Raw genomic sequence first — 27,802 nt, forward strand, 5'->3', positions numbered from 1 at the left:
GGGATGTGGTGTCACTGTTTCCTCTTCCAGTGAACATGGAGCTGGGGTTCTATAAGCACCCTGATCACAGTTGCAGCACTTCAGATGAGCACTGTGCTCAGGAGACACATCTGTACCAGTCCAAACAGCATCCAGCACCTCTCAGGGTAATTCCAGCTGCAGGGAAGGTCTCCCTGTATCAACTCTGAGTGTGTGGGTATAATCATATATAACTGTGTATGATTATTATGCAAAATCAGCTCCTCACAGCAAACTCTAGACAGGGAAAATGGTCTGGGCAGCATAAATTACACAAAAAAAAGCAAACGCAAATCCCTATTATTTGACACTTAAGTTGAAGTGTTTGGCTAGAGAGAGCAGTCTTGAGTTCATCAGCCCCTTCTGTAACCAGCTCCAAACAGCCAGCAATCAACCACACTGCAACTGTAGCATCTTTCCTGGCCCTGGCATCTCCCTCTGCAGGGAAAAGACACCTGCAACTCTGGGGCTGCACTTCTGCAGCTACAACAGCAACTGCAGGAGAGCCTTAAAATTATTTTTTGTGAGTTAGTTTCCCACATGAGTTTGTTTTGCAGGAGAGGAGCAAGGCCTGCCTCTGTCTCACTTTTTTCCAGGGGCAGCTCTGTTTTTGGGGAGCTTACAGCAGCAGTGGGGTCTGCAGTGCTCTGTCAGGCAGGAGGGAAAAGCAAATGCTGCTGAAAGTGGAGCACGATCTCCCCTGTGCTCCTGCCAGCGTTCCCTTGCCTGCCTCCACCTGTTTGGGCTGCTGAGAAGAAACCAGAGCCCATTATCAGGCCGGCTGCTTTGTCAGGTGCTCCTCTGATGTAAATTCAGCCACGATCAGATGTGCTGATGGCAGCAAACAGCCAAAGAGAAGCCGACGTGCCCTGCAGGGTGACCTGCAGAGATTAGAGTCAGCGGGGCTAGAGACAAATCACCGAGGTTAAACGTGAACGAGCTGAGAAGTCTTGGGAGAAGCACCCACTGAGGAAAAATAAGCAATGCAGACAGAAAACAGGAAAACAAGGCAGACAAGGGTTGACTAGACCCTACTCATGCATAAATCAAAGCCTTTCCCTGCCTCTTGATGCTTTAGCTTTGCCCAAATGTTCCTGCTCCACTTGCTGCAGGGCAGCTGGCTGAGAGAAACTCTTGGTGCACCTTTGCAGGATTCTGCCTGTCACAGTCATTACTGCAAAATCAACTCAGCCCTTACGGGGGGGGGGGGGGGGGGGAAAAACCCAGGCTTCCCCTCACCCACCCCCTTCTTTCATCCCTTTTTCAAAAGTTTGTGGAGAACTGGTGACCTTTTGAAGGGCAGAGGACCAGGAGGCCTGCAAGGTCAGAAAATCCCATGCCCACATCTGAGTTGAAGCAATGCCATTATCTGTGCAGCTTCTCTTCCTGAAAATCTGTCCCTGCCTGCAGCTCAGCTGCCTTTTGCAAGGTTTCTTTAAAATTTGGAGGGTGGGGCTCTGCTTTTGAAGGTGGAAACATTTAATTTGGGGCAGTATAGCACACCATTGCATTACTTGATTTTTTCATTAGTGGTGATGTTCTGCCCCTGCAAGCTCTTAGATTAAAGGACCATTTCTGATTTAGGGACCACTCAGCAGGTGACAGATGGAATTCAGACCCCAAATTCATGGGGAAAACCAGAAAAGTACTTTTTTCACTGATCAACCTTTCTGCAGCTAAATGAGGCTTGATGCCTTATTATAGGCACATCTACCTTTGGAATCCCAGCTGCTGACAGCATTTTCTATATCCATCGAAAAGGATAGCAACAGCACCAGAACTGCAGAATTCCTCCTGCAAACACACTAAAATCCCCCTTGCCACCACACACCATGGCTCTTCTTACCACCACTGGCAAACCAGCCACATTGTGCTCACACTTGCAAACACAAGGGTGAATTTCCAACCTTGCTGACCAGAAGTGGCAGAGTAAGACCAAGATGTCAGCGAGGCAGATTTCTGCACACCAGGCCTATTATTTGCTATCAGGAGTTCAGCAGTGATCATCCCAACTCAAAACACACTCCAGGGATCAGCACACTCAGGGATTTGTTGATAGCAAGTCCTGGACTCTTTCCCCTCATGCTGTGGTGCCAGGCTGGCCTGGGCAGTGCTGCAGCTCACTGGGTATCTCCCTACAGCCACTCCCAGTGTCAGGGGAAAGTGGCTTTCCCAAAGAGATGAAAATTTAAACACACACACTGCAACATTTCATTCAGCAGTGTCCTGAGGCAGGCTCACCTCCACAGTGCCAGCATGGTCCTGCAGTACACTGCACAAACCAAACACAGGGAATAAACTGGAGCCTGTGCCAGCTGCAATGGTCCTATAAGCTGGAAAGGACCAAACTCCCTGCCTCTTCAGGCCTGGACTGGGGAGAATTGGCTCAGGCTGCCTCCTGAATGAAAGAACAGCTTTCCTAAGGACTAAGCTCACACTGCCTGCCTGCTAAGGAGCTGCATTGATTTGAAACCTAAAGGACAGCTGTTTGTTCCTCCCTTTCCACCCTGCTTCCTCGTCCCCAGCCAAAGGAGGGGGAAAGTTGCCAGGAGAGACTTCATCTAGAGGGCCAAGGATAGAGGGAAAGGGAGAGGACACCCCTTCAAAATGGAAAAGGGGAGAAAATGTTCCCATAGGAGCACAAAGCACCACACAACTGCTCCTTTTGCCATTGTCAGAGGGAGGCAGCTCAGTCTGAGGGAGAGTGGAGTAACCTGCAAGAGTGAACAGCTGCAAAACACCCGTCACCAGCTGCACATTGATTCTTAACTCGCTTCAACATGAAATAAGTGACAAAAGGCTTTAGTGCTCCTAATGGAAACACAGTCCCTGCACCAGTAAAACAACACAGCCTTGAAAAAAAAAAACCAAAACCTTTTTGGTGGTAGAATTCATGTGCAAACAGATTTCAGGTCCAAGTTGCTGAGATTGGGACAAAAAGTTTGATTACATTTGGGGCTGGAGACAGAGAGGAAAGGGAAGATTTGAAGGTGTTAGGGAGATGCTTCATGACTGCTTTTGATTTGTTTCCAAAATATCCATGTTTTCTATTTGTGCTAAGGCTCCCTGTAGTTTAAAAGCCAAAATGTGATCCAGAAAGGCCTTATGGATCCTGAGCCAGTCTCTTTTTGAAAATGCTTGTTAGGTACTTTCCACTCTGCTCTGAATTCCTGTGGAAGGTGCTCCCACCATCCATCCACATCCATCTCCAAGACTGTTGTGAGCAACTGAAGTGCTTTAGGGAGTGATTCAGAAAATCTTGTTGCCTTGTCTTCTGTAAACTCCTTGGACTGGTGAGCATAAAGGAGTAAAAAACCCCAAACCAGCAGTCCAGCTACGCATGGAGTGTCTGCACACAGCTGCCAGCGTTCACTTGTTCTTTCCAGGCAGTCTCCTCACACACTTCTCAGCTGAAGAAGACCTGAAAAACCAGCTCCAACCACAGCAGAAATTACAATGCAGACATCACAGCTCTGCAGACCTGAGTGACAGCCCAAGAGGACACTAAAATGTAGACATTAGACAGAGACAGTTCTGCCTTGACCATTCATGTGTCTTCTCCACGTCCCACTGTACCTCAGTCTGCTCCTCTAACCATAGAGCTGTCCACTGGCTCTGGAAAGATTTGATGGGATAAAGCTGTGTGTCCTTTCCCCTGCACCAATGTGGCCAAGACCAGCTGCTCCCTCAAGCAACAGGGGAGACCCTTACTCTAGGGGTTCTTTGGGCTATTTATACCAATAAGCTGCAGCTGACAATTAGCAATGTGGAACTAGCATAGGAGAGAGACCAATTTGTCTGCTCCTTTTACTACTGGAGTTGGAGTCTGCAACAAACTCACTCCCCAGTGTGGCACAAGGTACTGCATCCATGCCATTCAAAATGCTTGGGGTGGGATGGGCTTTTTCCCCAAGGTACAAGTCCAAAAGGTTCTCCCCTGTGCAGAGCCAGACCAGCTGTGGCAGTGTGGCTCAAGATGGAGCTGAACACCACAGAGGTCTGTGGGGTTTGTACTGCAACAAGGTTTGGGGTGCCCAGAGCATAGTGGCACGGGACCACAGCTCCCTGAAGAACCCTGGACAACTCCTTTTCCTACAAGGTATCCTGCTGAGCAGGAGGCCAGGTAACTCTGTAAGGTCTGATCCAAAGAACTTGCTTTTCTCCCCTTGTGTAATGTCTCCTGAAGACCAGCTCAGGCAAGGCAGCACTTTCTGCTGTTTATAAAATGAAGATAGTAATGAAAACTACACCTGGTCTCAGTAAACTGCCTTCACTGCAATTCTGTGCTGAGGGAAATGAACACTGAGGTTAGACACTTAAAGAGTCTAAAAAACAACTGAGACACATTCCATTGGGAAAGCAAAACCAAAAGCACACACATGGCTGCTGAGCTGAACCTGCTCCTCAGCTTCTCCTCCCTCTCCATGTAACTTTATTGCTTTAAATATGGAAGGTGAGGTTAACACCATGACAGCAATCCCAGCAGGAAACCTATTCATATCCAGAGCAGGTTTGCTTGCTGGGCCTGGTGTGAACCATGCACAAGCACTAACAAACCCTGATGAAGAAGGATCACTCACAACAGCTCCACTGACAGCAGGTGCAGCAAATGCCACCTGGGCACACGACCAGTGAGGGCCCAGCTAACAGCCTAGCAGAATCCCCCAGGGAATACAGCTCAATCTGATGCCTCAGATCAGTATTTTGCACACGTGGGGCACATATTCTAAACATACAAAACGATGCCAAAAGGATCATTAAGCATATGAAAAACCATGCCAGAAGAATTATTAAGGATGTTTAGGCAAACAAATATGTACAATATACCCTAATTTGACTCTCCTTTAATTATTTTGTTTTCCATATGACCCCAGTGTCTTTTAGTCCAAGGAGAAATATTTTTTTGCCCCTTTATATTCTAGAAGTAGTCCTGAGCCTTACTTGAGGCACACAATCCAATTAATGTATGGTGCACAGAACATATCTGCAGATATGTGCCAGGTCAGCAGGGTCCTGACAGAATCAGCAGACATGCAGAGGAAGACTCAGAGACCCTAAACTAGGAAAAATACTTTTCTTCGGTGACCATATAGTGAATCTAGACACAAGAAAGATTTCCCTCTCTGCCTTTGAGATGTGTGTGACACTTATGCCAGCTGAGTCCTTCTCAGATATTGCTGACAAAGAGTTCATCTTTGCAAACTGTCTGTAACACAAGGTTAACAACATATATCACATTTTTAAGTACAGGCTGACAAGGTAAAAACAAGAGCTCCATTGGTTCTGAATGCATCACACGTGCACCTGACCCCAGTGCCACAAAACCACGACTGAGTATCAAACAAGCAAAGCTCCTAACTGCTTAAGCTACATCCCAGAGAAATTAGCATTTCTGCACATCCCAATCAGGCAACTCATGCTGGGTATCAAATGACAAAAGTGCACAAATGACCTCCTGTGAAAAAAGCTGGCATGGCCAGCTGCTTCCAGCCAGGAGAGGATCATACTGCACTGTCACTGTGCCTTCTCTGCAATCTCCACACAGGGCCACCCATTCCATTCAGCTGCAGGAAGCAGGGGCCCTTCAGAGAAGAGTTTCACTGCACTACACTGATTCAGAGAACAAACCTGCACAGGCCACGAGGCAAGGATCAGGTGAAGACAGGAGGATATGTATATTGCAGACACATGACAGGACTGGAGCTACAGTTCCAAATCCATGGCAGAGCCCTGCTTTGGAGGATTTGATTTTACACCTACAGCAAGGAACTATAATGTACCTCCTTATCTAAAAACCATTTTTGAAAAAAGTCTTCTAACATCTGGACTTGTATCAATGCTACAACAGGGATAGTGGCTGCATTTAAACCCCTTAATCTGCAGCCCAGCTCTCTACCAAGTTACTGACATCAATAGTGGGCTGTGGCAATGCACTCCCACTCACCCCATGGCTGTGACACATTTCCTCTGCAGAACAGGAACTCAGACCCTTGCATCTCTGAGGCTCAGTTCCAGATTTTGGAGGAAAGCAGCCAGTGGACACAGTGTGTGCACCTGTAATCTAGCTCAGGCTTTCCCTTCTCTCCAAATGCTCCTGCTCCTCATAGTTGTATCCCACTTTCTCCACCATCTGCTCTTCCTATAGTTATCCCAGCTGCCTATACTCTGAGTACTGCTTCACCTTCCTATTTCCCCTACTCAGAGCTTCTGCTGAGCTCTTGCTTTGTGTTTTCTTCCAGCTCTTCCTCCCCTTGTTTTTAGCCCTCTGAATTTAAATGTGTTTCTTCCCATCTCCTTTTGCATTCCAGGCTCTCTGGAGGGAGCAGACCAGGCTGCTTGCTGCCTTTAGTGGCTGTGCTCTTTGGCAGAGGCCAAAGACAAAAAACTTCTTACTTTGTAGCAGACACTCCTAGCAGGTACTATGCAGTGATTAGATGACATATGCTTTTATAAATTGTATTCAAGTGTATTTTGCAACTATCCTGTTGCAAATTTCAAAATGCTATGAAATTTAGAAGATAAATATGCAGAGTTGCAGAACTGGTACAAAATATATAAATGACTGGACCAGGGGTGATTCATCTGACTTGCACTGAGCTACATCTCTCTATAAAGGCCACCAGATACTCAGCTCCAGTGCAGCAGTCAAACTTCCCAGCAACAAAACTTCCCACATGATGAGTTCATTACCAGGCAAAATTCTGTATAACAACTGAAGAGTTAACTTAAATACACACTGACTGCATTTGATGACATGTACACACATTATTTGCAAGCTTTACTTTGGGCATCTCAAAATGAATTTGCTGAGCTAATAATATTCTGAGGTGTCAAAGTTCCAGATGCTATGGGCACTCTAACACTGCCAGCACCTGCAGCAGGTGGTGGTGCTCTGGGTAAGGCAGATCTGAACCCCCAAGTCTCACAGCACAGTCTTTCAGATAACACAAGCAGAGCCAGCCCTTCTTAGCAGTCATTCAAGAGCCTGTAGCTCACTTCACAGTGGGATCTTTGGACTTTGCTTCATGGCCATGTGCCAGCTCAGGGAATTGCATCTGAAGCAGGTGTTCTCCACTGCTTGTGCTGGACTGGCACATAAACACTTGCTCCTCAGTGACACCAGTTCTGGGGTGACTGTGATGCACCCTGACATGTCAGGTGACAATGTACAGCAACACAAATGTGCACAAAGTATCAATTGCCCTCCTGCCCGTGAGGCTTTAAACTAGACAAGGCATGTTGTGTCAATGGGAACAGCATGGAAGGACAACCCCGACACAGCTGAATCTGGTAGGCAAAACTTTCTGCATATGAACAAAGACAGAGGAGAGAGGCAAGAGGATCCTGTCTGTCCATCCCACCATAACAACAAAAAAGGAGGCATAAGATAGGAGACAAAAAGCAGTCCTACATTTTAAGGCAGGCAGCATCTACCCCAAAAGGCTGAATTTGGAAGTAAGCTTTACATCTTTCAGCAGTGTGAAGGTCTGTGGGATGCAGAAAGAACATAAAAACCCCATAAACACATTCTAGCTAGTACCAGGTTTCACAAAGTTTCAGATTGGTACATCAGTCACAATAGAAATCTCCTTTTTCCCCTCCCCCACCCACGGCAGGCCACCAGAACTGCACTCAGAGACTGGAAGACAAATGGGCAGCTGCCTCTGGAGGCAATTGTGAGGAGACTAAAGATCAACTTGCAGCTGGCACTTCCACCCCCACCTCTCCTTAATACTTGAGTCCACTCGCTGCCAGACAAGGATCATGAGTCAGCTCCTAAACATATTCTCCCTGAAACAATAGCTATAGCTCTGTGCTGCAGCTATCCCACTGCCCCAGCTCCAAGGGACACGCCACAGCCACGGAAACAAAGGCACCAATTTTAACCTACAGCAGCCCAACACCAGAACTGAATGATAGAATAAGCATGCACTAAAGAATACTGTGCTAAACCTGGGAGATTAGCAAAGCTAATTTTGACATGTAACAGGCATGAAGTCGGTGCTGTAATGACAATCTGCAGAAACAGCAAACAGAAGTGGGTTTGGGGCTACATGGCAAAGCAGATGGCTTTTGCTTAAACCTTTTCTGCTACAACAAGGTACAGTTTGATATCACATCATTGTACACTGCAGTGCTAATTAGAGGGCAAAAGAGACAATTTAGCCTTTACAAATTAACTTTACCATAGCCATAGGAGCTGCTCTCTCAACTCTGAGCAGCCACCACTCACTGAAACTCCTGCATTCACAAAGATGGAACCCCAACACCAGCCCTTCAAGGACATTTTAAGAAGTAAAAAGCTTCCTTTTGCAAGAACAACCTTTCAGCTTACCCAGCTAATGACATCAGACTTGGGCTTTGCTGACCCAAATGCTGTCAGACAAAAAAGAATTCAAATAATAAATAAGAAAACACACTAGAGTCTCACAACTATATGTTAAGTGATGAACTGGTGGTGACTACTGACCACTTACAGAGCTGTGCACATAATAAAGACATGGAAGAGTCTATGTCCATGCACCATCAAGAAACAGCAGCACCCAGAACATGCCTTACCTGCAGCCAGTCCACTGACACCTTCTGATGAGATGCTGCTCACAGAGCTACAGTGCCAGCTAACATGAGAGAAGACTTCAGTGACTGCTGTGCTTCAGGGTTTTTTTTTTGTAGCTAAGAAATCAGCAAACCCAGTTGTCCTTACCTCACCATAGCTGGTGTTTCTTACAGCTGAGTATGGCCAATCACTTTGAAGAAGTCTCTAACCCCAAATAACATGAGCTACATTGCCCTACAAACCAGAAGGGAAATTGGAGATAGAAGCCATAGACTGACTCCCAACATGATAAAGAGACAGGAGAATTGAAGGAAAATCCACAGGACCCTGCCAGGTGTGGTTTGTGAGACTGAGCAACACAAATCAGAAGGTCCTACAGCACATCAATTTTACCACTAACAGAGAAGTGAGTAATGAACACATTCTTTAGAAAAAGATAGTAGGCTGTAAACATATGTATCTTTTAAATTATTTTATTTTGTGTAAGCTAAAAGGAAATTTACACACTTAAATCTCAAAAGACCTTGGGCATGCATATTGACCTTTTTAGAGGTTCTTCGACATAGCTCTCTTTTTTCCATAGGAATTTCCCCAGACATTTACAACCCATAGTTTTTTACTGTATATACAGCCTAAAACCATAGCAATCTATGATTATGTCATTTTACACTGTGCAAAATCAAACAGGAATAGTGGTACAACAGAACATAAAAACTTTTAACAGGTAAATTTCATTGTAAGACATTCATATTGTTTTGGTCCTTCTTTTCCAAATCAAACTGATTAAAAGCAGACAACCTCCTAATGACCAATAAAAAAAAAAAAAAAAAAATCAAGTGTTTAGACAGTAATCCATAACTGGAACAAGAAGTTACTGACAGCATACCTTTCAAAAGGCTATATAATGACAGAGCCATACTATTGAAGTTCAAGAACATAAAAACTGATCAGCCAATCAATCAAACAGGGGGAGGGGATGGAGGAAAAGAAAAGGAAAAACACATTTTAAGCTTGTTAAAACACTAAAGAAATTATTGGGTTTTAAAGAAACAATAACTGAAAAACCCACAAAAGGGACAATTGTAACCTTTTGATTTTTTTCCAGCAAGAAGTATTTTAATATATGCAGGAAAGAAAAAGTTGCTCAATGCAATCTGAAAGTCTTAAGGGGGAACTTCACAGATTGTGAAGACTGAATTTTTCATTATGTGTATAGGATTTTTTTTTAACTTTTAGAAGTTTTTTAAGAAGGACACCACCAGTGTATTTCACAAAGACATAAATGTATACAGCCCAGCACAACAAAAAGAATAGATCTTCAAAAAGATTTCCCCCCAATTATTTACATTTTTCTCTAATATAAATTTAGGACTCCAGTATGTAAATAAATATACATTACTATGTATACCTTTCTAGTGCTGCTTACCAACAAATCATCTGAACTTGATATTTTTTTAATTAAAGCAAGATTGCTTTTTACGACCCGCAGAGGGAAGAAAAAAAAAATCAATAGAAAATGTCCAATTCACATCACTTTAGTCTACCTTTTCTTGGCAGCTTGTTGAAGGTGTTAATGTGGCTGGGAACATCAACACCTTGGCATGCATGAAAGTTAAGTCAGGAAGGCTAGAAATCACCTTGGCAGCCTCTTCACTAAGATGTTCTTCCTTTTTAGGCTTCCTGTTGGGAAGAAAAGAGCAAAGTGCATTAATCCAGTGCCTGATATCCCTGGGATCACTGAAACAATCACTGATTGAAGCAATGTTCTGTCAGCTTGTCTCCCACTGACAGGTACTTCTGTAAGCTACTTGAAGGTAGTCTAATGTTATAATACCTACCTGCCTACCAATAATGTGGTAACAGAGACCCAGCAAAATGGTCCTGTGTATATTGTTGCAATAAGGAAAAAGCATCCTATTCAAATGATAATTTTTACAGATTTTTTTTCAGCAGCTTCAACAGTCAAAAGACTAATTTGAAGAGACAACCATGCCCATACTCTAGAGATAAAACAGTTGGAGCATTAGCTCTAAACTACCTAAATCTGGCACAATTCTTCAAAAATGAAATGGAAAAGATCATAAAAAGACATTAAGAAACTCCTAAGTTACTTCTCAATAATTATAAATTAAAAAGCACTTATGCTGTGTTTTCAACATGACTGTTCTCAGACTGCACATCATGCCACTCTACATTGTGATCCCAAAAACTTTTTTCCCCTCAGGATTCAGCAGCAGCAGAAAGTGCCTCACAAATAAGTGTATCTACTTGTTTTGAAGTGCAGGAGTATGAGTAGCCATGATACATACAGCAGTTTGGGAATCACTAGGGTTTACTTTACCTTTTGCATTATTCACAAGAATTACTGAGCACAAATGAATAAAGAATGAATAAAGAATGAATAAAGAAGTCTGAATCCATGTTGCTTAGTTCTCATTATTTTGCAAAAACCTCACACTTCTCAAGTAAAATGAAGCCTGGCTCAGACTGCTGCAGACCCCACTCCTTTGCCCAAACACCCATACTTTACACACATCTGGCTTATCTTTGAAGAACACTGCCTACTACTAGAAATACTCAGTTTTCCATCAAACATTATTCCAGTTTCAAAAAGGCACCTGCTAAATCCTGTAATGATGTAAGAAATTCTAACTGAATAAGCTCCCTCACCTTGGGAGAAAAAAAGCTGAGACAAAATGCCTGAACCAAAGAAACTACTTTCCCTAGAACACTTCAGAAATTTCCTTTCTGTATCTGCTCTTATAAATAACTTCACACCAAGCCCATGAGAGGACAATGTCCACTCCAATCATGAAGCAGCATGTACTTTTTGTCAGCCCCCATTGTTTCCTCAGCTGAGCAGAGACCAGTGGTAAGCAAGTGGCTACGTGTTTGCTTCCACAGTATCCTCAGAATTCCTTAGCTAGAAGAAAAAAAGAACTGGAGTCAAATGCATCCTTGATATCTGATGATTGTGTTGACCATCATCACTGATCATTGTGCTGACACTGAACTATCACTTCTTTGCTACTTGAAATCCCCACTTGATCAAAGTTCTCTAGATGAGGCAGTCTAAATACTGACTTACCTTCACAGAACAGCAATTTTTTTTTTTCCTCTGCTGCAGTGGAATTTCACAAACTACTGACTAGGCAGATTACCAAATTCTAGAGGATAAACAAAGCTGTGTGCTGGATTTACTGAAGGAAGAAGCAGAGAGCCAGTATGTGCCTCCTCTAACAACTTCACAGTCAGCTCTGTTTGCACTCAAAGGACTATCTCTGAGCTGTTGAAATGTGGTTCTCACCCACCACTGTGTTATCAGTATCTGGTGCCACCATTAATAATCACTTACCACAAGCCTCTTAAAGGTACAACCTCCTGATGATCAAGGACTTAGAGCTAACAAAGGAGTGTTTGACAGAGGAAGCCAAGGGAAGAGGGCTGCCTTGGAGATGTTCCTGTAATTGTTCATCAAGCAAGATGGAGCTCACACACTCCTTGCTATTTATATTCCTTTTCCTTCTCTGCTCAACTGCAGCATGCTAAGAAATGGCCCTGAGTGCCCAGAGGCAGTGCTGCATTTCATTCCATGGTCACATGCAGCACCTTTATCACAGGACAATGCCATCACTACCAGCTGCTCTCTGCAGAACACACACACCAGTGAGCCCAGTCAGGTGTCAATCTCACCCAGTTACCAACTGCTCCCCTCCTGGCTGGAAAATTCCCTTTTGTAATAATTTATGCACTCCACTGTAATAGATATCTATAAAGCAGAAGCTAACACACTAACACAGCAACCACTGCTTAAGTGTGACCAAGACAGAACTATAGATACAATCACTTAGTAATGAGATTCAAACTTTTTTTGAAATCAGCTCAGTGCAGAAAGGTGTGAGATGGCCAAAATTCTACATTCCTCAATGGAGTGAGGCAGATTCCTCTGCAATTCAACAAAACTGGACATTGCAAGTACCCTTTCTGGGTAACAATCAACACTTTTGGTAGCAAACATCACCAGGGCAATCCTAAAGAGTTACTCATTAACTATCTAATTTTAAAAGACAAAGCAGCAGTACCATAGCAGACAGGTTTTGCCCTTATAACTTAGCAAACTCGCTACTAGCTGTGATGTCCTTTAATAGAGGCAAGAGAAATAACTGTGTTTTAACTTCAGGCACCACTTTTGCTGAAGATGCTCCTGTTGCCAAGAGCTTCCCTTGCCCTTGAGCCCTGATCAGTGGGGGGAAGTCTTACAGAGCTTCTCCTGCTCATGCACACCTCATTTCTAGGTGCTATGACTTGAAGAACAGACACCTAAGTGAGTGAACAGTCAGTGGCAGCTGTACTACTTCTGTCTGCTTTGGAATCAGAACTTTTGATTATAAAACCATGAAAGGACCCATCCCTGGATCAAAACAAGGTCTCTGCCTCATTCAGGTTTCAAAATAATCCTCTACATCACACTTTGTCCCCATCCACCTCTTCTCTTACACTAGATTACATTCCCTCCCAACAAGGACAGGAGGGGTACCCCTAACCAAGCATTTGTACCAGCCTCTCTACCTGTAGGCACTTAATTTCCTTTTCAAAGGCATGTTAACACTAAGCCAAAGAAATGAACCAGACTGACAGGCAGGAAAGTTGTTGGAGGAAAATCTGGAAAGAAAAAGGGAATGCTTTGTCCATCCATCACTTGCATGTCACTGTACTGTTTTGCATTCCAATCCCTTCCTGGAGCATTCAAGTCTTTCAGGGCTTCAGTCACCTCTCCTGTTTGCAAAGGGTTTTTAGATAGAACCAGCAAGGCCAGGCTTTATCAGCAACAATGAGCTGATTAGAAAAATGCACTTTAAAAATATTCTGTAATTAAGAATTAGCCTGCTCCATCCAACACTATCCCTAAGGAGTATTTCCAGTTTAAATGAGACTTTTGGCCATTTCTTGGAAAGGTATCAGTGCTCTGCTTTCCTTCAAAAAGACAGCAGATAAACTTTTGATCTCTGCCAATTTTAAGGAACTAGGCAAGGCTGGAGACACTCTGTGGAATGCTGCACTGGATCCCTGACCTTCAACAGTTACTGCTGCTGTCAAGGTTTCAGGCTCAAGCTAAAGGGGAAGTTTCCCCTCCTCTCCTAATACTTTCCTGCTGAGAAACCAACTTACTGGTTCAAGAGATGGCTTTGCAACTAAAGACAGGCTATTTTAGACAAAGACAACTCTTCACATGGCATCCCACAGCTGAACAATGGTATTTTCACTCTACACTTCAGCCTAAAGATTCTGAGTTCAGCCAAGTGACAGACATGAGATAGCCTCAGCACAACTGAAGCTGCCATCAAAGTGATCCTAATCCACTGGTTCTGTGCTCCTCAGTCAGTTATCATGGGTGTCTAATAGTTAACATTTCCAGGCTGGTGCATGAACCTCATTCTCACTGACCTGCCTGGAGCCAGCCACTCCTATTTTAAAGTCTCCAATTCATTACAAAGGAATTTTACAAATTGAGAAGAAAAACAAATTTATTACAAAAAGCTAACATTGTGCCACACTACAGGCACACTGCTGAGGCCATACCTTCTTACTTCTAAGAAAGTTTCTAGCCTGAAAAAACAGACTGCCTTTTTTTTTCTTTTGGGAAGCATGAAATCAAGAAGAAAAAGTTGATAAAAGCATACAAAATCTGTTATACTGTGAAAACAGCTAATCCTTGTGTGTGTCTGAACTCGTCCTCCAAATCTGAGGTCCCCAGCCTGATACATTGCTACATCACAGAACTAGAACCAATTCCTGTTGGCAAGCAATGCTCTCCAGAACAGAGGAAGAGCTCTGATATCTGGATAAAGAGCTTTAAGAGCACAAGTAAGAGCTTTCAAATGCACTGATTTTTCCCAGTGCTTCCATAAACTCCTCATATCAGAAAAACAGCACAGTCAACATTCATTTAAGAAAAAGTTCCTTTGAAAACAAAAAGCTAAGACATCTTAAAGCAAAGTACAAATCTAAGAGTGCAGATACAACAAAGATACATTTGGAGTTTGCACACCCTGCTGTGGTTACTTTAAAATTAAGCTTAGAATACAATATAAAAGTATTTCAACTGCAACTATGTTTTCTAATTTCTGAAAGCCAAACTTCCACTACAGTATCTGTATGTAGACTGTGCAATCCATGGACAGAAAGAGAGGGAAATCCAAAAGACCCAAAATTCAGCAGGGAAGTGGGGAGTTCCCTCTACTGGTTCTCCCTTGAAATTTCATGGCTTGTTGATTTCATGTTCACTGCAGGAAAACTGTGAAGATTTCTTTTAAAACACACTCTTTTACTGAGAAAGCTGTCTTGAAAATTACAAATTAGTCATATTAAGCAAGCCAGCTCCATCCCACCATTGCTGTGCCTCTTCCTAAGGGCTACTGCATGAAAACACATCTAGTTTAAGAGTGTTGAATAAACTCTAAAGCTCACTCGGGAGTCAAGATATGTTTACCATCTACTTGTTGCACATTGAGGCACACACTTCAAACAAATCAATGTTTTACTTGGTAAAGATTCCTCAGCATTTCTTTTAATGGGCACAGACATTAATTATATGTTAAAACAGTCTGGGATACTACTGCTAAAATATACATAAAATAAACCCAAAGAATACAAGCTTATAAATGGAGAGACTATTCTGTACCCAAAAAAAAGGGTAGACTTCAAGAAAGTCATTTGATGTCTAAATGATGACCCTTTCTATAGATACTACCTATAAAAAAAAGCACAAAACTATTTCATGTATGCTCCACTGATGCAGAAATGACATTCTAAACCAACTACACACTCAATCCTTAACCTGCAACAGCAAAATTAAACTGATGTTTGGTCACTGAAGTTTTGACTGGTATTAGAAACATCTGTGAAAGGACAAATACAGTCATAATCATTAGTCTTATCATTCTACTTGTGGAACATTCTGTATTTATAAATTACACAGAGTCCAAGGAGAGTTTTCTGTCTCATTCCTAGGTTACTGAACTTAGTCCAGTTTACCCTGCCACTGTCAGGAATCAGCTCTGGTATTCAGAAAGTTGCTTCCTCCAGCTCAGCCTTTACCTTTTAAACATAGATCCTTGAGAAAAGAACTACAGTATAAATTTCAGATTGAAAATTCAAAATCTTTTGATGATTCAGGAACTTCTAAACCTGCACCCACATTCACTCCTCACATTTCATGCCACCCTTAGAAGAAAAATGTGCAATGAAGAGCATTTACCTTGTGGACGTGCTTGCCTTTTCCACTGTGGACATAAGCCTTGCAAATGCATCAGTCACTCTGCTGCTTGCATTGGAAGTTTCCAGTTTTGAGGTTGTCAATTCATACAACTCAGGATCCACACCTTATAGTATAAAATAATAATCAGTGATGGTTGGAGGGAAGTAGAGTCATAATTAGTCACAGACCAACTTGCTAGAGATTGTTTTCTGTAAACATCTGAGTCATTTATAATTTCAAGATACATGAAAAGAACATGACAGGACATGTTTGTGCTTCTAAAGCATCATCCTCTCTCACCATCCTTTTTCAGCAGCTTTTTTAGTTGAAGTACAAAACACATCTTGGATCAAGTCTGGCATACAAGGTCTCAGTCTGTGAGTAAAAAAAAAACCAGTCTGATTGACTTTTCAGAGTGAAACCTCTATAAAAATGTCAGCTGTGTCAAAATAGATTGTTGCAATTACTTCAACTCAACTGCCTGTATTAAAAGAACACTGCATGTAAACAAGGACCAACTCTTCACCTGGAGATTACAAAGAACATTGGCATGCAACAGAGTGTATTTAATATCTGGCTTTCCACTAGGGCTTGTATTGAAACTTTAAGTGAGGAAAAGCAGTTCTTATGAAACTTAGAAATGGAATGGCACTATAAAGAAGTTTTATACTAATATGCACAGGACTACCAAAACTTTTAGTGTGTGCTCCCTTTTCACCTTTCAAGTATTTCTAATGCATTACGAATCTGAATGTTTCAGCCTTGAATTCCTAGCTTCAGGTTATCTGAGGTCAGATGCTGAATTTTGACATCATATTTGTTGAAAATGGATTTAAAATCTTAGCAGCAGAGAACATTCTGAAAACACTGCAAACAATGGAAACCTGTATGCAAAAAACCAGAATTTAACTCATAACTGTATATCTGTTTAGCATTGAGTATCACATCTCAGTAGGAAGTAGCTCTAGGATTTTTAAATATTACATGCTATTTCTTAAAAAAAATCTCTGGGAATTAAAATTACCAAAACAAATCAAGAGGAAAGACTGCTACAATAAATTTTGTTACATTTTAAACTGCTGATACTTCCCTAGTTACAGTTTCAGATATTTTATGCTTCATGGGTTTCATGACGTGTGCACATGTGCCATTCACAACGTGTTTCTCAAAGACAGCACAGAATTTTTGTTCATATGCACTGTGTTTATTTACAGACACCTCTGTGCAGGTGTCACACTCGTGCCTGTTGAGGTGAACAACAAAAAAGTGTTTCATCCTACTGCAGAACAAACACTGCAAATACTGGGACCTGAGGGTCCCATACAGATCTCTGACACAAAACCAGCATTTATTAATGTTTGCTGATGATAGTATCCAGCTTACTTCCCAGGATCAAGATGCTTTTAGAAGTATTCCTGAAACACCAAAAGATGAAAACAACCCCAGTGTGTATTGTCCTGCCTTTACCACCAGCAACTGCAGCACTGTGTGTGCTAATAGATGTCAATGATCCTCAAACCTGCTTTGCATGAGCTCTCCACAAGCAGTGTCTTGACCATTCATCTTTTGGCACAAATTAATTCTTCTTTTATTGTAGGGAAACTAAGCTGACCAAAATGTGAAATGAAGAAAATCATCTGGTTAAGTTGCAAGAAGTGGAAGATTTGTTCCATGTAATACAAGTTGATTAGAAATGAAGCAGTTGTCCTTTTAACGTATATTTTTTTTTTAGTCTGGACTTTCACAGTTGACTTGATCCAGTTTCATGCAAAATATCAAAATATGTACTGCCCTGAGACCAGTATACCAAGACTTCCAGTAATGTCAGATGTTTACAGAACTTAGAAATAGGAAAAAGCCCAAATATTCCATAAAATATCCACTTTCAATCAGGGAGAGGAAGCCTTGAAGAAATACACTTTGACTTGCAGAAGCCTGTGAAATCCCATTAAGGTACCAATTGGAAAGCTAATTAAAGGAAGGAGCCCTTTGACATGCAACTCTGCAACAAACATTAAATGCAATGTTGTAAGTTACATCATTTAGATATTCCCATCTACAATCCTGTATTGGGATGTCACTGCTCAATTTACTGTTCTTTAGGCACACCTCTTACTCTGCTGCATTTATGTTAAACTATCAACATGAAAAATAAAACAATACACTAAATCTGTAGGAAAATACTAGAAATTAGTAACTCCCTGCTCATAATGTGGAATGAAAATTTTTATTTAAAAAGTTATTTTGAGTACTAATGAAATCAGACTGGGAAGAATCCAATGTCAATCCACAGCAAGTCAAACTAAGTCTCCAAAGAAAGGATAAACTTCTACTGATAAAAGTATCTTCTTTAAGTAAAAAAAAATCTAGCAATTTGTTTTTCAATTATTTTATATATTTTTAAGAGTTGCATATTTTCTATTTTATTCAGATGATGAGAGAATATTTAAGGAAACAACTGCAAAACCTTAATGAGATATTGAAGGAAAGTTAGCCAACCAAACCCCACACAAAGCTCCTAAACACACACACAAACACACGAGCTGCAAGCCATGAAACAAATGACTTTCCCAGAAACAAGTCAGTAAGAAAAAAAACCCAAAGCCAAACCAAAATAAAGAAAGAAAAAAAAGGGAGGGGAAAAAGCACACTCTAGGGCATACCATAGAAGGTGATACCTGTAACTTGACAAAACAACAACATAAAAAATAAAATGCAATAAAAAACTAACAGAGTATTCCTCCAATAACCCCTTCCAGTGTGCACACCTTCTGCACAAGCAATGCTGCATGTGCCCAGCTACACAAGCAGTAATACATGTACTGGGCACTGGTGACTTGTGTCAGGGGACTTGCACACACTTACAAAAGAATCTGCACCTTGACTTTGCTAGCTGTCACTTCCATGACAAATCTGCCCTCTTTCATCTGATAATGGTATTTCTCAAGGGTGGAATAAAAAGTCATTTAGATTGCCATGCCATAAAATTGCTTTCAGTGATTAGATTTTAAAACTAAAAAAGCATGTTTCTCAAACAAAAAAATACCATGATTATATTCACTTATTTTAAATGTGGGAGGACCCCAAACATCTTATGAATGGATTAAAAAATTAAAATCATTAAGAGGAAAAATATCTTTCCTATGAAAAAATTGATTATCATGGCTTCAGGCATTGTATTGAAGGAGTACTTGGCTTATCAACTTAACCTATGCACTGGAACAAATCCCCAGAGTGTTCCCTGATATTCCTGCAGAAATTTATTCAAAGTGTAGGTTTTCACAAGCTCATACAAAATACTCAGAGCACGTAAAAACCACGTGATAAATGAATTCAAATACTTTCATGCATTATTTAATGAGAGAGTGGTGTTTTTATCTCCTTTTTAAGGCAGTAAGTTGCAGATAAAGTGCTTTGGCTTCAAAATTAACATTAATGAACTTCTAATATCCCACAAACATGCAACTATCCTTCTTGTCTATTATAAAGACTGTTAAAACACCTTTTTCACTGTATTATTAGTAGTAGTCCATGACCTCCTGGGCTGTGATGTATCAAGATTGATAAATTTATATTCACACATGGCTTCCAAAAATCATCATAATCCTATAATTTGGAGGCACTTAGAGAAGACAGGAAGCCTCATGTTTTAGGAATTGCCACATCCACACCATTTTTCAAATTTCCTTAAGTGCTTAGAAGAGTTAACTACTGGAATTTCTCATTTGAAACAAGTGTTTTAACATCTTATTTGCAAGAGCATAAAAGCCATTCATTCTTTCAGCAGGTGACAAATACAGAGCTGACAGTACCTTTTAAACACTTCGTACTCGATACAAAACATCAGAAAACAGAACACAGATTAAAGGAAAAACGCAGTAGAGAAACATTTTAGAGAAACGCAATGTAAAACTTCTTGTTTGTAGGAAAGTCAAGTGATGTGCTCATGCTTTTAGTAAGTCGTTATATTCTTACAGTTGTGGTTTTAACACTCTGCTGACCTGGGATTGTGGTGGTGCTGCTAGAGCTACTGTCATCCACGGGCCCAAAGAAATCAAGGTTCAGAAGAGTGGAACCTCCACTAGCTTGAAATTCAGTGACCGTGTTGGTAGGCAGCCATATAGAAGGTAAGCCAAGGGAGGGGTTTATGTGTAAAAAGGGGTAAGACACACACTTGAACATGCAAGTTATAATTAGTACTCAGTACGCAATTTAAAAATCGACATGAAAACAATGCTTACAGTATTAGTTTGTACCTTCTAAAATGTTAACAACTTAATTCAGTGCACATTTCCTCATGTACAATGCAGCAAGGAAATCAACACTAGTAACTTTAAAATATAAATATTTATTTCAATCTAGAAATGAAAGAGAACCAGCAAGACCCAGAGAGAGAGAGAGATGTGACCAGTTAAAGGGAAACAATATATAGGTCAACTGATAGTTAAAATATAATGGGCTTTTTCTCCCCTCACTGAAATTGAAAGCCATTCTTCCACCAGGAAAACTTAGCAGATCCTCAAATAGTAAAGAACAAAAAGAAAAAAAGAAATCAAAATTTTATTTAGCAGCTTTAGGCTATTAATTATCATTATCTTAAAGCAGTGTGACCACTGGGTAACAAATGCCACTCTTATGTCCAGTTCCTCACTGGCAAATTATACTGTTCCCCTTTAGTACTAGAACAGAAATCAAACCAAGATACATTTTAAAGTTGTTTGTTAAAAAGAAAGCATGATAATTGAGTGAAGTAGTAAGACACCAGACAACAGCAAAAGGGTCCATCCAGGCTTTCCTTCAGCACCATGATATTGCTATCCAAACTCTTACACACCACACGTTCTGCAACAACACAGTGTGGCAACACCAGTGCAGCACGAGATGCACTTTATCCAAGCCTAACTTTGAATTTGTGTGTCATCAATCAGTTGCTGTCAGCAGGCTCCTCGTAAAGGAGTTTCTTAATAGGTTTCTAGTCTGTCAATCAAACAAGTTTCCAGAACTTGTTTTATTTCCTTTGCATGCACTTACATTTCTGACACTGGAGGCGGTGGCACAACTCACTTTGCTATTAAAATAGACACAGGTGAAGGATCTTTTAGGTGATAATTATATACATTTACAGATACAAATAAGTTTGTAGCTACCTCTTTAATATATTAGCTATAATTAGCTCTTCAGTGTAAGCAAAAATGATAATGAATGAAGTCACATTTTTAAAATATAAAATTATCTTTAAATCTGAAAACTTTCAGGTCAGGAAGTGTATATTTTGCAAACAGTTTGTGGTTAAAATATTGTGCTTTGAAGTAGCCACTATACAGAAGTTTGTCATTCAGAGGATGTCTAAAGAGATAGCTGACTGGTGAAAAATACTTTTAAGAAGTAAAACTCATCAACCTAAAATGCTCATTTGTTCAGAGTTTCATTATAATCTGCCGTTGTACATAATAAAATGTTAATATTGCCACTGTGTCACTAGCATATAGCAGGAATCTAAAATAATACTTAACTCCATATTTTTCAAACTATGTAATACTTCACATAGGGATGCTGTTCATCAGAAAGAAAGCCTGAATTTCCAAAGTTAGGAGTAAGAAATAAGTATTAAATATATTTTTATATGTGTGTGTGTGTATATATTTAAAAAAAATAATCAGCAGATAGATGTTTGTCTGAACTTTGTAGCTTTCTTATCTCTAGCTCTGGTGCTAGAGGCTCTACGGAGAGACGTACCATCTAAAGGGTTAGTAAGGCCACTGCTACTCCAGTCAAACTGGACAGGTGGTAGAGATTCCTAGAGTTGAAAAGTCAGAAATCAGATTTTATAGTCAGTTCAGGTTACAACAATGCAAAGCAGTTCAAACAATAGATTCTTTAGTGTCTAAACACTAAAAAAGATAACTAAATGATCAAGCCCCAACTTTTGGGAAGTGCGAATTTTCATAATATGCACTAGAGATTCAAAGTAGATTTGTTCTACCACAGGAAGTCCATTAAATTCTGTTACAGATTAGGTAACTTCTAACTCAAACAGGATTTGCAAATTAACAAAAACATATAAATTGAATAACAAACCTTAAGGCATCATTGAAAATTAAATTATTACTCATGGAAGATGAGGCACTTAGCATAAAAAATTATGTATACACAATTACAGGGCAAATTCAGAACAATGAAAGCTGTCTGCACATCCATGCTTTGTCTTGATCATATATATTATTTATCATCAAACAACCCAACATTTTTTTTTGTTTGTTTCGATCTTAAGAAACATAATCCCCACACATGAGGGACAAACTATCAACACCCTCTCCACTCCACCCTCTTTAAAAATAAAAGTCCTGTGACTTATTATCCATTTACAGTTAACTCATACTGGTCTATATACAAACCATTGGCAGCAATGCTTGAACAAGAGGAGTATGGAAACATAGACTCCTTCTAGGAGTCCATCCTTGCCTTTTGATTTCCTCTTGTTAAGCCTTTTAAGCATAAGCAAGCAACAGGGACCATGCTCTGCAGGGGAGGTGTGTTCAGGTGCAGTGTGACTTGCAAGCACTGTCCTCTTGTACTCTCAAGACACAAACTGGTGGAACAGTAGCAGAAATATCTGGAAGAAGCTAAACATTTCTACTTATGTGCATTACACTCTGCTCTTTCCATGAAACCAACTGTAATGAAGCACTAGGAAAGGATGTACCCTCAACTTCTAACAAAACAATCACAGTATGGAAGAAACGCAATGGATGTTCTCAGCAATATTTTTAAAAATGCATCAGTACTTGTTAAGCTTCCAGTGGCTGAGCCATACCTTCTCTTCACTTTTGTAGAGAATCAGGCTTAATTTTTTAATTTTAAAACTTCCAACCATCTGACACCGAAGAAAAATGGAGATTCACTAATTGAGACTGTAGCAACCTGAGGTAGCTTCGTGGCACAATTAAGATCACTGCAAAAGGCATTTCCTCAGTGCTAAATGTTTACAGCAAGCAAAACAGAGGGAGCTGGAGATTGCTGTATTTATTTATAGGAAAGATTTTTCTAAGCAAGATATTTACTATCTAATGGCTTAAAAATACTTTCAGTACTGGGCACAGCTTGAACAGAATTCTCTCCATGGAGGTTAAGAAACTGAATCTTCACTTTTTACTTTGCTTTGGGAATGATCTTACTGGCATTGAAATGATTTGCATGTAGATATAATGTCAGCAGTGTGGAAGCTCCACCTGATGAAGTCATGATCACTATCATCCGTAGTTTGTTTAAACTTTGTCACATGTAAAATATATTAACATTAAAAGCAGCTTGTAGAAAAAGAAAAGGGTAGTAAGGATGAAAATTTAGTAGCTTTCTGCCCTGAGCAAAATGAACTCAAAACAAAGTGGCTTCCTACCAACTCTCTTACTGAGGAAAACACACAGTAGATTTTGTGTCAAAGGCCTGAGTCAGGACTGAGGAGTGTGACAGAGCTGCATGGAAAAAGTGACACCAATAGCTTGCTAAGTGTTTGCCTTTAATGATGGCTTGACTCTCAGATTTGACAAGAAAAGGACAAAGGATGTGATGACTTCTTCCTAAAATGGGAAAAAATGAGTCTGACTCTAAATCAGTAAGAATATACCAAGTATGTTTGCTCTGTGAGAAGAGGCCATTCTGCTGATTTCAACCACTTTGCAGAAGAGAGGATAGGTAAGTAAAGCACCTACAGAGGATGCTGACAAGCCCCAGTCTACACAGCAGCAAACAAAGCAAAAGGAGAAGGCAGAGGAAAAAACAAAATTAAACAGAAAGTTTTCTGTTTCTAATTACCTCAGCCCTAAGAAAACTACAGTGGGACACCTGAACACTGGCATTGAAATCTCAGCCAATGGGAAGACACCCTGCAAACAGGAACATAATGCTCAGCCTTTCTGAAACTGTGAGGCTGTTAGGCTACTGCAATTATTATTTTTGTAACATGCTTTCAGGAAAAGGGCCCAATCTAGGAGAATACTGAGAAATGGAGAACACTGCTTTCACTCAAGGCCTCCATCTTAGATCACAGGACACAGTATAGAAATTGAAAAGTATACTCAGCTGTCAGAGTTCTACTCTGAATGTCAAGGAAGTAAGAAAGAGGAAATTAAAATGCCTGCTGGTTTTACTGCATCATATTTCACTTTGATACAAGCGAGAGATGTTTTCACATAGTAATTTTAGAATGTATTATGTAAGAGCTCTTATAATCCAAAAGAGTAAAATGTAAATGCTTATGTCTGTGCCAATAATTACTCAAGGAAAATTAAACAAAATTAAAACAAGGGAAGCGTTTTGCTGTCTTAAAGCTGGGCAAAAAGAATAAAAGGACTTGTAATACAAATATAATGTCAATATTTAGTAATGAGCATCATAAACATTCCAGAAAAAGCTTTACATGCATGTAATTCATACATTTCATTGTGTGCATTCATTGGCAAAATTGTATCAGTTCTGAAAACTGCTCTTTTCAGACAACTCCTTTACACAGCTCTCACATCTGACAGTAGCATCTCTTACCTGCAAATCTTTCTTTCTTACTTTGTTGACAAAGCTACACACACTCTCACACACTTGGATCTTTCTCACACATATAACTGGAGAGCAGTTCCTGATGGAGCCTTTGGCAGGTGGCCAATAATATGGTAGTTTGCATCTGTCATTGTTAGAAGTCCTGATGGTCTCTTATGTAATTAAAAGTGTTTTTAGAGACTGTCACCCCACAGGGTTTAATTAAGGTTCAGTCCCTAATAGCCAGCAAGTGTAAGATGTATATTTCTATTATAACCTGATCCCTAATTCAGTGGCTTACACACAAGCAGAAGTGCTGTAATGGGCACCTGCAGAAAAGAATCACTGGTAATTTTCTCCTGGAAAGGTCTGGGTCACTGCAGATTTTTATTCCAACGTAAAACTTACTAAGTAAAATTTGGCAGGTAACCCTACCAAAGAAACATAGTCCCAAATGGAGAGAAGAGAATGCTTTGAAGAAATGTCAAAAAAGCAGAAATATCTGGACAACTTTTTTTCAAAAAATCCAAAGAGAAGCAGGTAAATAAAGTCTAACCAGAAAACAGTATCAAACTAAGAGAACGCAGTCATCATTAAGCCCAGACAGCAATCCTTTAGACAAACACTAGAATGTATTTTGCATGCACTGCCTGAAGACTTGGCTGTGATGGAGAAGCCCACTACAGCTGTACAAAAAATAAGAGAAAACCACCTTGGGTCTCACAATCAAAGGGTGCCTATTTCACCAGCCACTCCTTACACCTGATGTGCCTTGAGAGAGCCTTTTACTTCAGCCCTGTGAAGTCTTTGAGACTCCATGCTTAGATCAATGCAACTGTAATCAGGGGATTATTTCGTATTCTATTTACTGCCTTACATTTATGAGCACAGAGGAACAGAGAAATAAACCCCTCAACTGTCAAGATAAACAACAGATCAAAGAAGAATTTAGATGCTACCTTCAAATATAAAAACAGAATGACTCTACAAAAATACTCTTTATACAATAAACTAATGTGACAAACCAGTCAGTAACTTGCTTGAGAACTCAATTTCAAAGCCCTTATCCTTATAGCTTAAATGGCTCAGATGGAAATTTGCCCACTCTATTTCCACAGCCTAACTCAGTGAGACTCACTACAGGGAATGAAGGCAAAACATTTAGAGTTTACATCATAACTAGGAAGAAACATTGCAACTCATTTGCTGCTTTTTACCTAATTCTATTAGTTCTAAAGTTCTCAGTTTTAAATCTCTGCATGCTTTTGTCTGTTTGCCTACAACAAGAACATTCAGGAGGCATTTCTGTGCTTCTACAAATGTTCTTTCCATTATTAGTTATGCATCATCAGTCTTCCAAATTCTTGTTCCCTTAGCAGGAAGTCATACACATACATGCACAGACACTGATCTGTACACAAGTGCCATAAATGCCAGCCTTTGAACAGAGAAGAACTTCTCCTTGAGCAAAGAACACAAATCTATCAACCAGAGCCTCTCCTTCAAAGAGAATGTCAATATTCTGAAGTTTCTGAAAATAGGGATAAATAATCATTCTGAAAATGGAGGAATTTAGAAGTTTAACTAAATAAGTACATATTAATCAGCTACATTTCAAAGATACTTGAATTGTTGAACCTAAATCACTTGCATTTAGAAAAAGAAGTGTCAGAATAAGAATAACTTTAGAATAAGAAGTTTGAGAGTCCACTAAAACTACCTGTATTTCCACTGAATACTTTAACAGTGTTTGTAGCACAGTTACACAAAATGCTCAGCACATCAACTTATTGCCATGAGAATCTGGAATATTCTGAAAGAGTCATTTGTACAATGTGACATGAAACTGGATTTACCCCAAAGCAAACAGAAGCCACCAAGCATGGACAGAAGATGAGACCAAAAAAGAAAGGAAGTCTCTGAGGTAGAGAATTGATCCCTCATGCCCTGAAACTTTCAGGCTGTCATCTAACTGTAGCCTCCTAGAGCTCTGCATGGTTATCAATCTCTAATCCATCTCTTCTCCAAAAGCTTATTTTAGTATTTGTCTTTTTGGAAAAGCTAATCTAATGCTAACAGTACAGACAGAACAGAAGCTTCTCAGATGTATTTATGAACCACAACTATTGAACAGAGATGGCCTAGCCAGAACAAGCTATGGGACAAGATTATCGAACTGCGACAAGTAATGGGAAATTCTGTAGCAGGAATTAATAATTACACAAAAAGACTTTGGTAAGTAGAGGTTTTTATTTTCAGCATTATGACTGTCAAGCAACTGAGAAAATGACACTTGTCAGAGATGTTGCTACTGTAGGCTCTTGCAGCTCTCTACACTGTTTAGTGAATGGCTTAATTTATGTTTTCTCCTCTGTAAAAAGGGTACTTTGAATGCTGCAAAAAGACCATGAAATTTTCCTACTCTCTTACCACATGGTAGGTTTCTTCAGGTCAGACTGTTTGCAGTAATCACTACTGTTACCTTTTCATATCTCCTGTTCAGCTGCTCAGTACCACTACATATGAGGAGCAGTACAGGAAGCACTAAACGTGTACTGCTGTATAAAACAACATCAGCTCTGAGCCCACTGACAAACTGCTACTCAACAATGAAAAGTGATTCTCCTCTGCTACAAGCATGCCATACCTAGAGCTCTGCAGTGTGGCAGAGCAAGGGCTGCAAGAATATCACTATAGTCAAAACTACCTACTGTTAAGGTTAGGCACAGCCCAAGAAGAATTCTGGAATGCCTTCAATAAGTCACGGGAATAGCAGGTAACTGAAGATACTACGTGGATTAAACAAGACAAGATCTGCACTAAGAAGGGACACAGCCAAGACTCTGAATATGTACTGAGTATCACTGTAATGACACTGAAAATGAAATACCTCTGCATATCCCATTAGCTTGTTAACAACCACACACATTGCAAGATGCATGGCATTCAAGTGCTTCTCTAATATCCTTACATCAAAACAACAACAAAGAACTTGTGAAATTCAAAAGCTCACCCCTAAACTCTTCTGAATTCTATCAGACTTTAATTTTCTATCAGACTTTAAAGACAGAGAAGCCAGCAAAACAACTGTGTGTAACAGATAATTCAATAAAACCTGGCACAAAGAGCTAAGAGAATTCATACAATTAAAAAGCCAGACACATATGCGTGTGATGACCACACCCAAAATCTCTCTCCAAGCAGCTGGGCTGCTTTTCATGACACTCTGAAGTAGTAAGAAACACCAACAGTATAAATATAAAAAGGATAATTCAGAAAACAGAGTGCTACCCAACATGTAGAACAACCTTCAACAATAAGCTCCAGAATAAGCAGAGATGAAGAACCTTAGCCAGAGGTCAAATGAGTCTAACATTACCTATAAAACCTGTCTAACTGTCTACTGCCTTTAAGGGCAAACTGCTGTGTAACAGTAAAGA

At 40.2% G+C, this 27,802-nt stretch overlaps 1 protein-coding gene across 4 annotated transcripts in view; it reads right to left on the reverse strand.

Annotated features, from left to right (window-relative positions):
* Positions 1–9,032: 9,032 nt before the first annotated feature.
* AFTPH (aftiphilin) overlaps positions 9,033–27,802 on the reverse strand; it is a 42,276-nt gene continuing 23,506 nt past the window's right edge. For 2 of the 4 annotated variants that reach the window (XM_079297647.1, XM_079297649.1), the window contains exons 7-10: positions 21,570–21,630; positions 19,835–19,918; positions 15,834–15,957; positions 9,033–10,255 (exon numbers count right to left, since the gene is read on the reverse strand). In XM_079297647.1, the coding sequence (XP_079153773.1) occupies positions 10,111–10,255; positions 15,834–15,957; positions 19,835–19,918; positions 21,570–21,630 (414 nt within the window). In that variant the 3' untranslated portion in view covers positions 9,033–10,110. The remainder of the gene's footprint in view (positions 10,256–15,833; positions 15,958–19,834; positions 19,919–21,569; positions 21,631–27,802) is intronic. The other 2 variants (XM_079297648.1, XR_013773241.1) reach the window with 2 other exon arrangements.

The sequence above is a fragment of the Erithacus rubecula genome (assembly GCF_903797595.1).
Source record: "Erithacus rubecula genome assembly, chromosome: 2".
Taxonomy (NCBI): Eukaryota; Metazoa; Chordata; class Aves; order Passeriformes; family Muscicapidae; genus Erithacus; species Erithacus rubecula.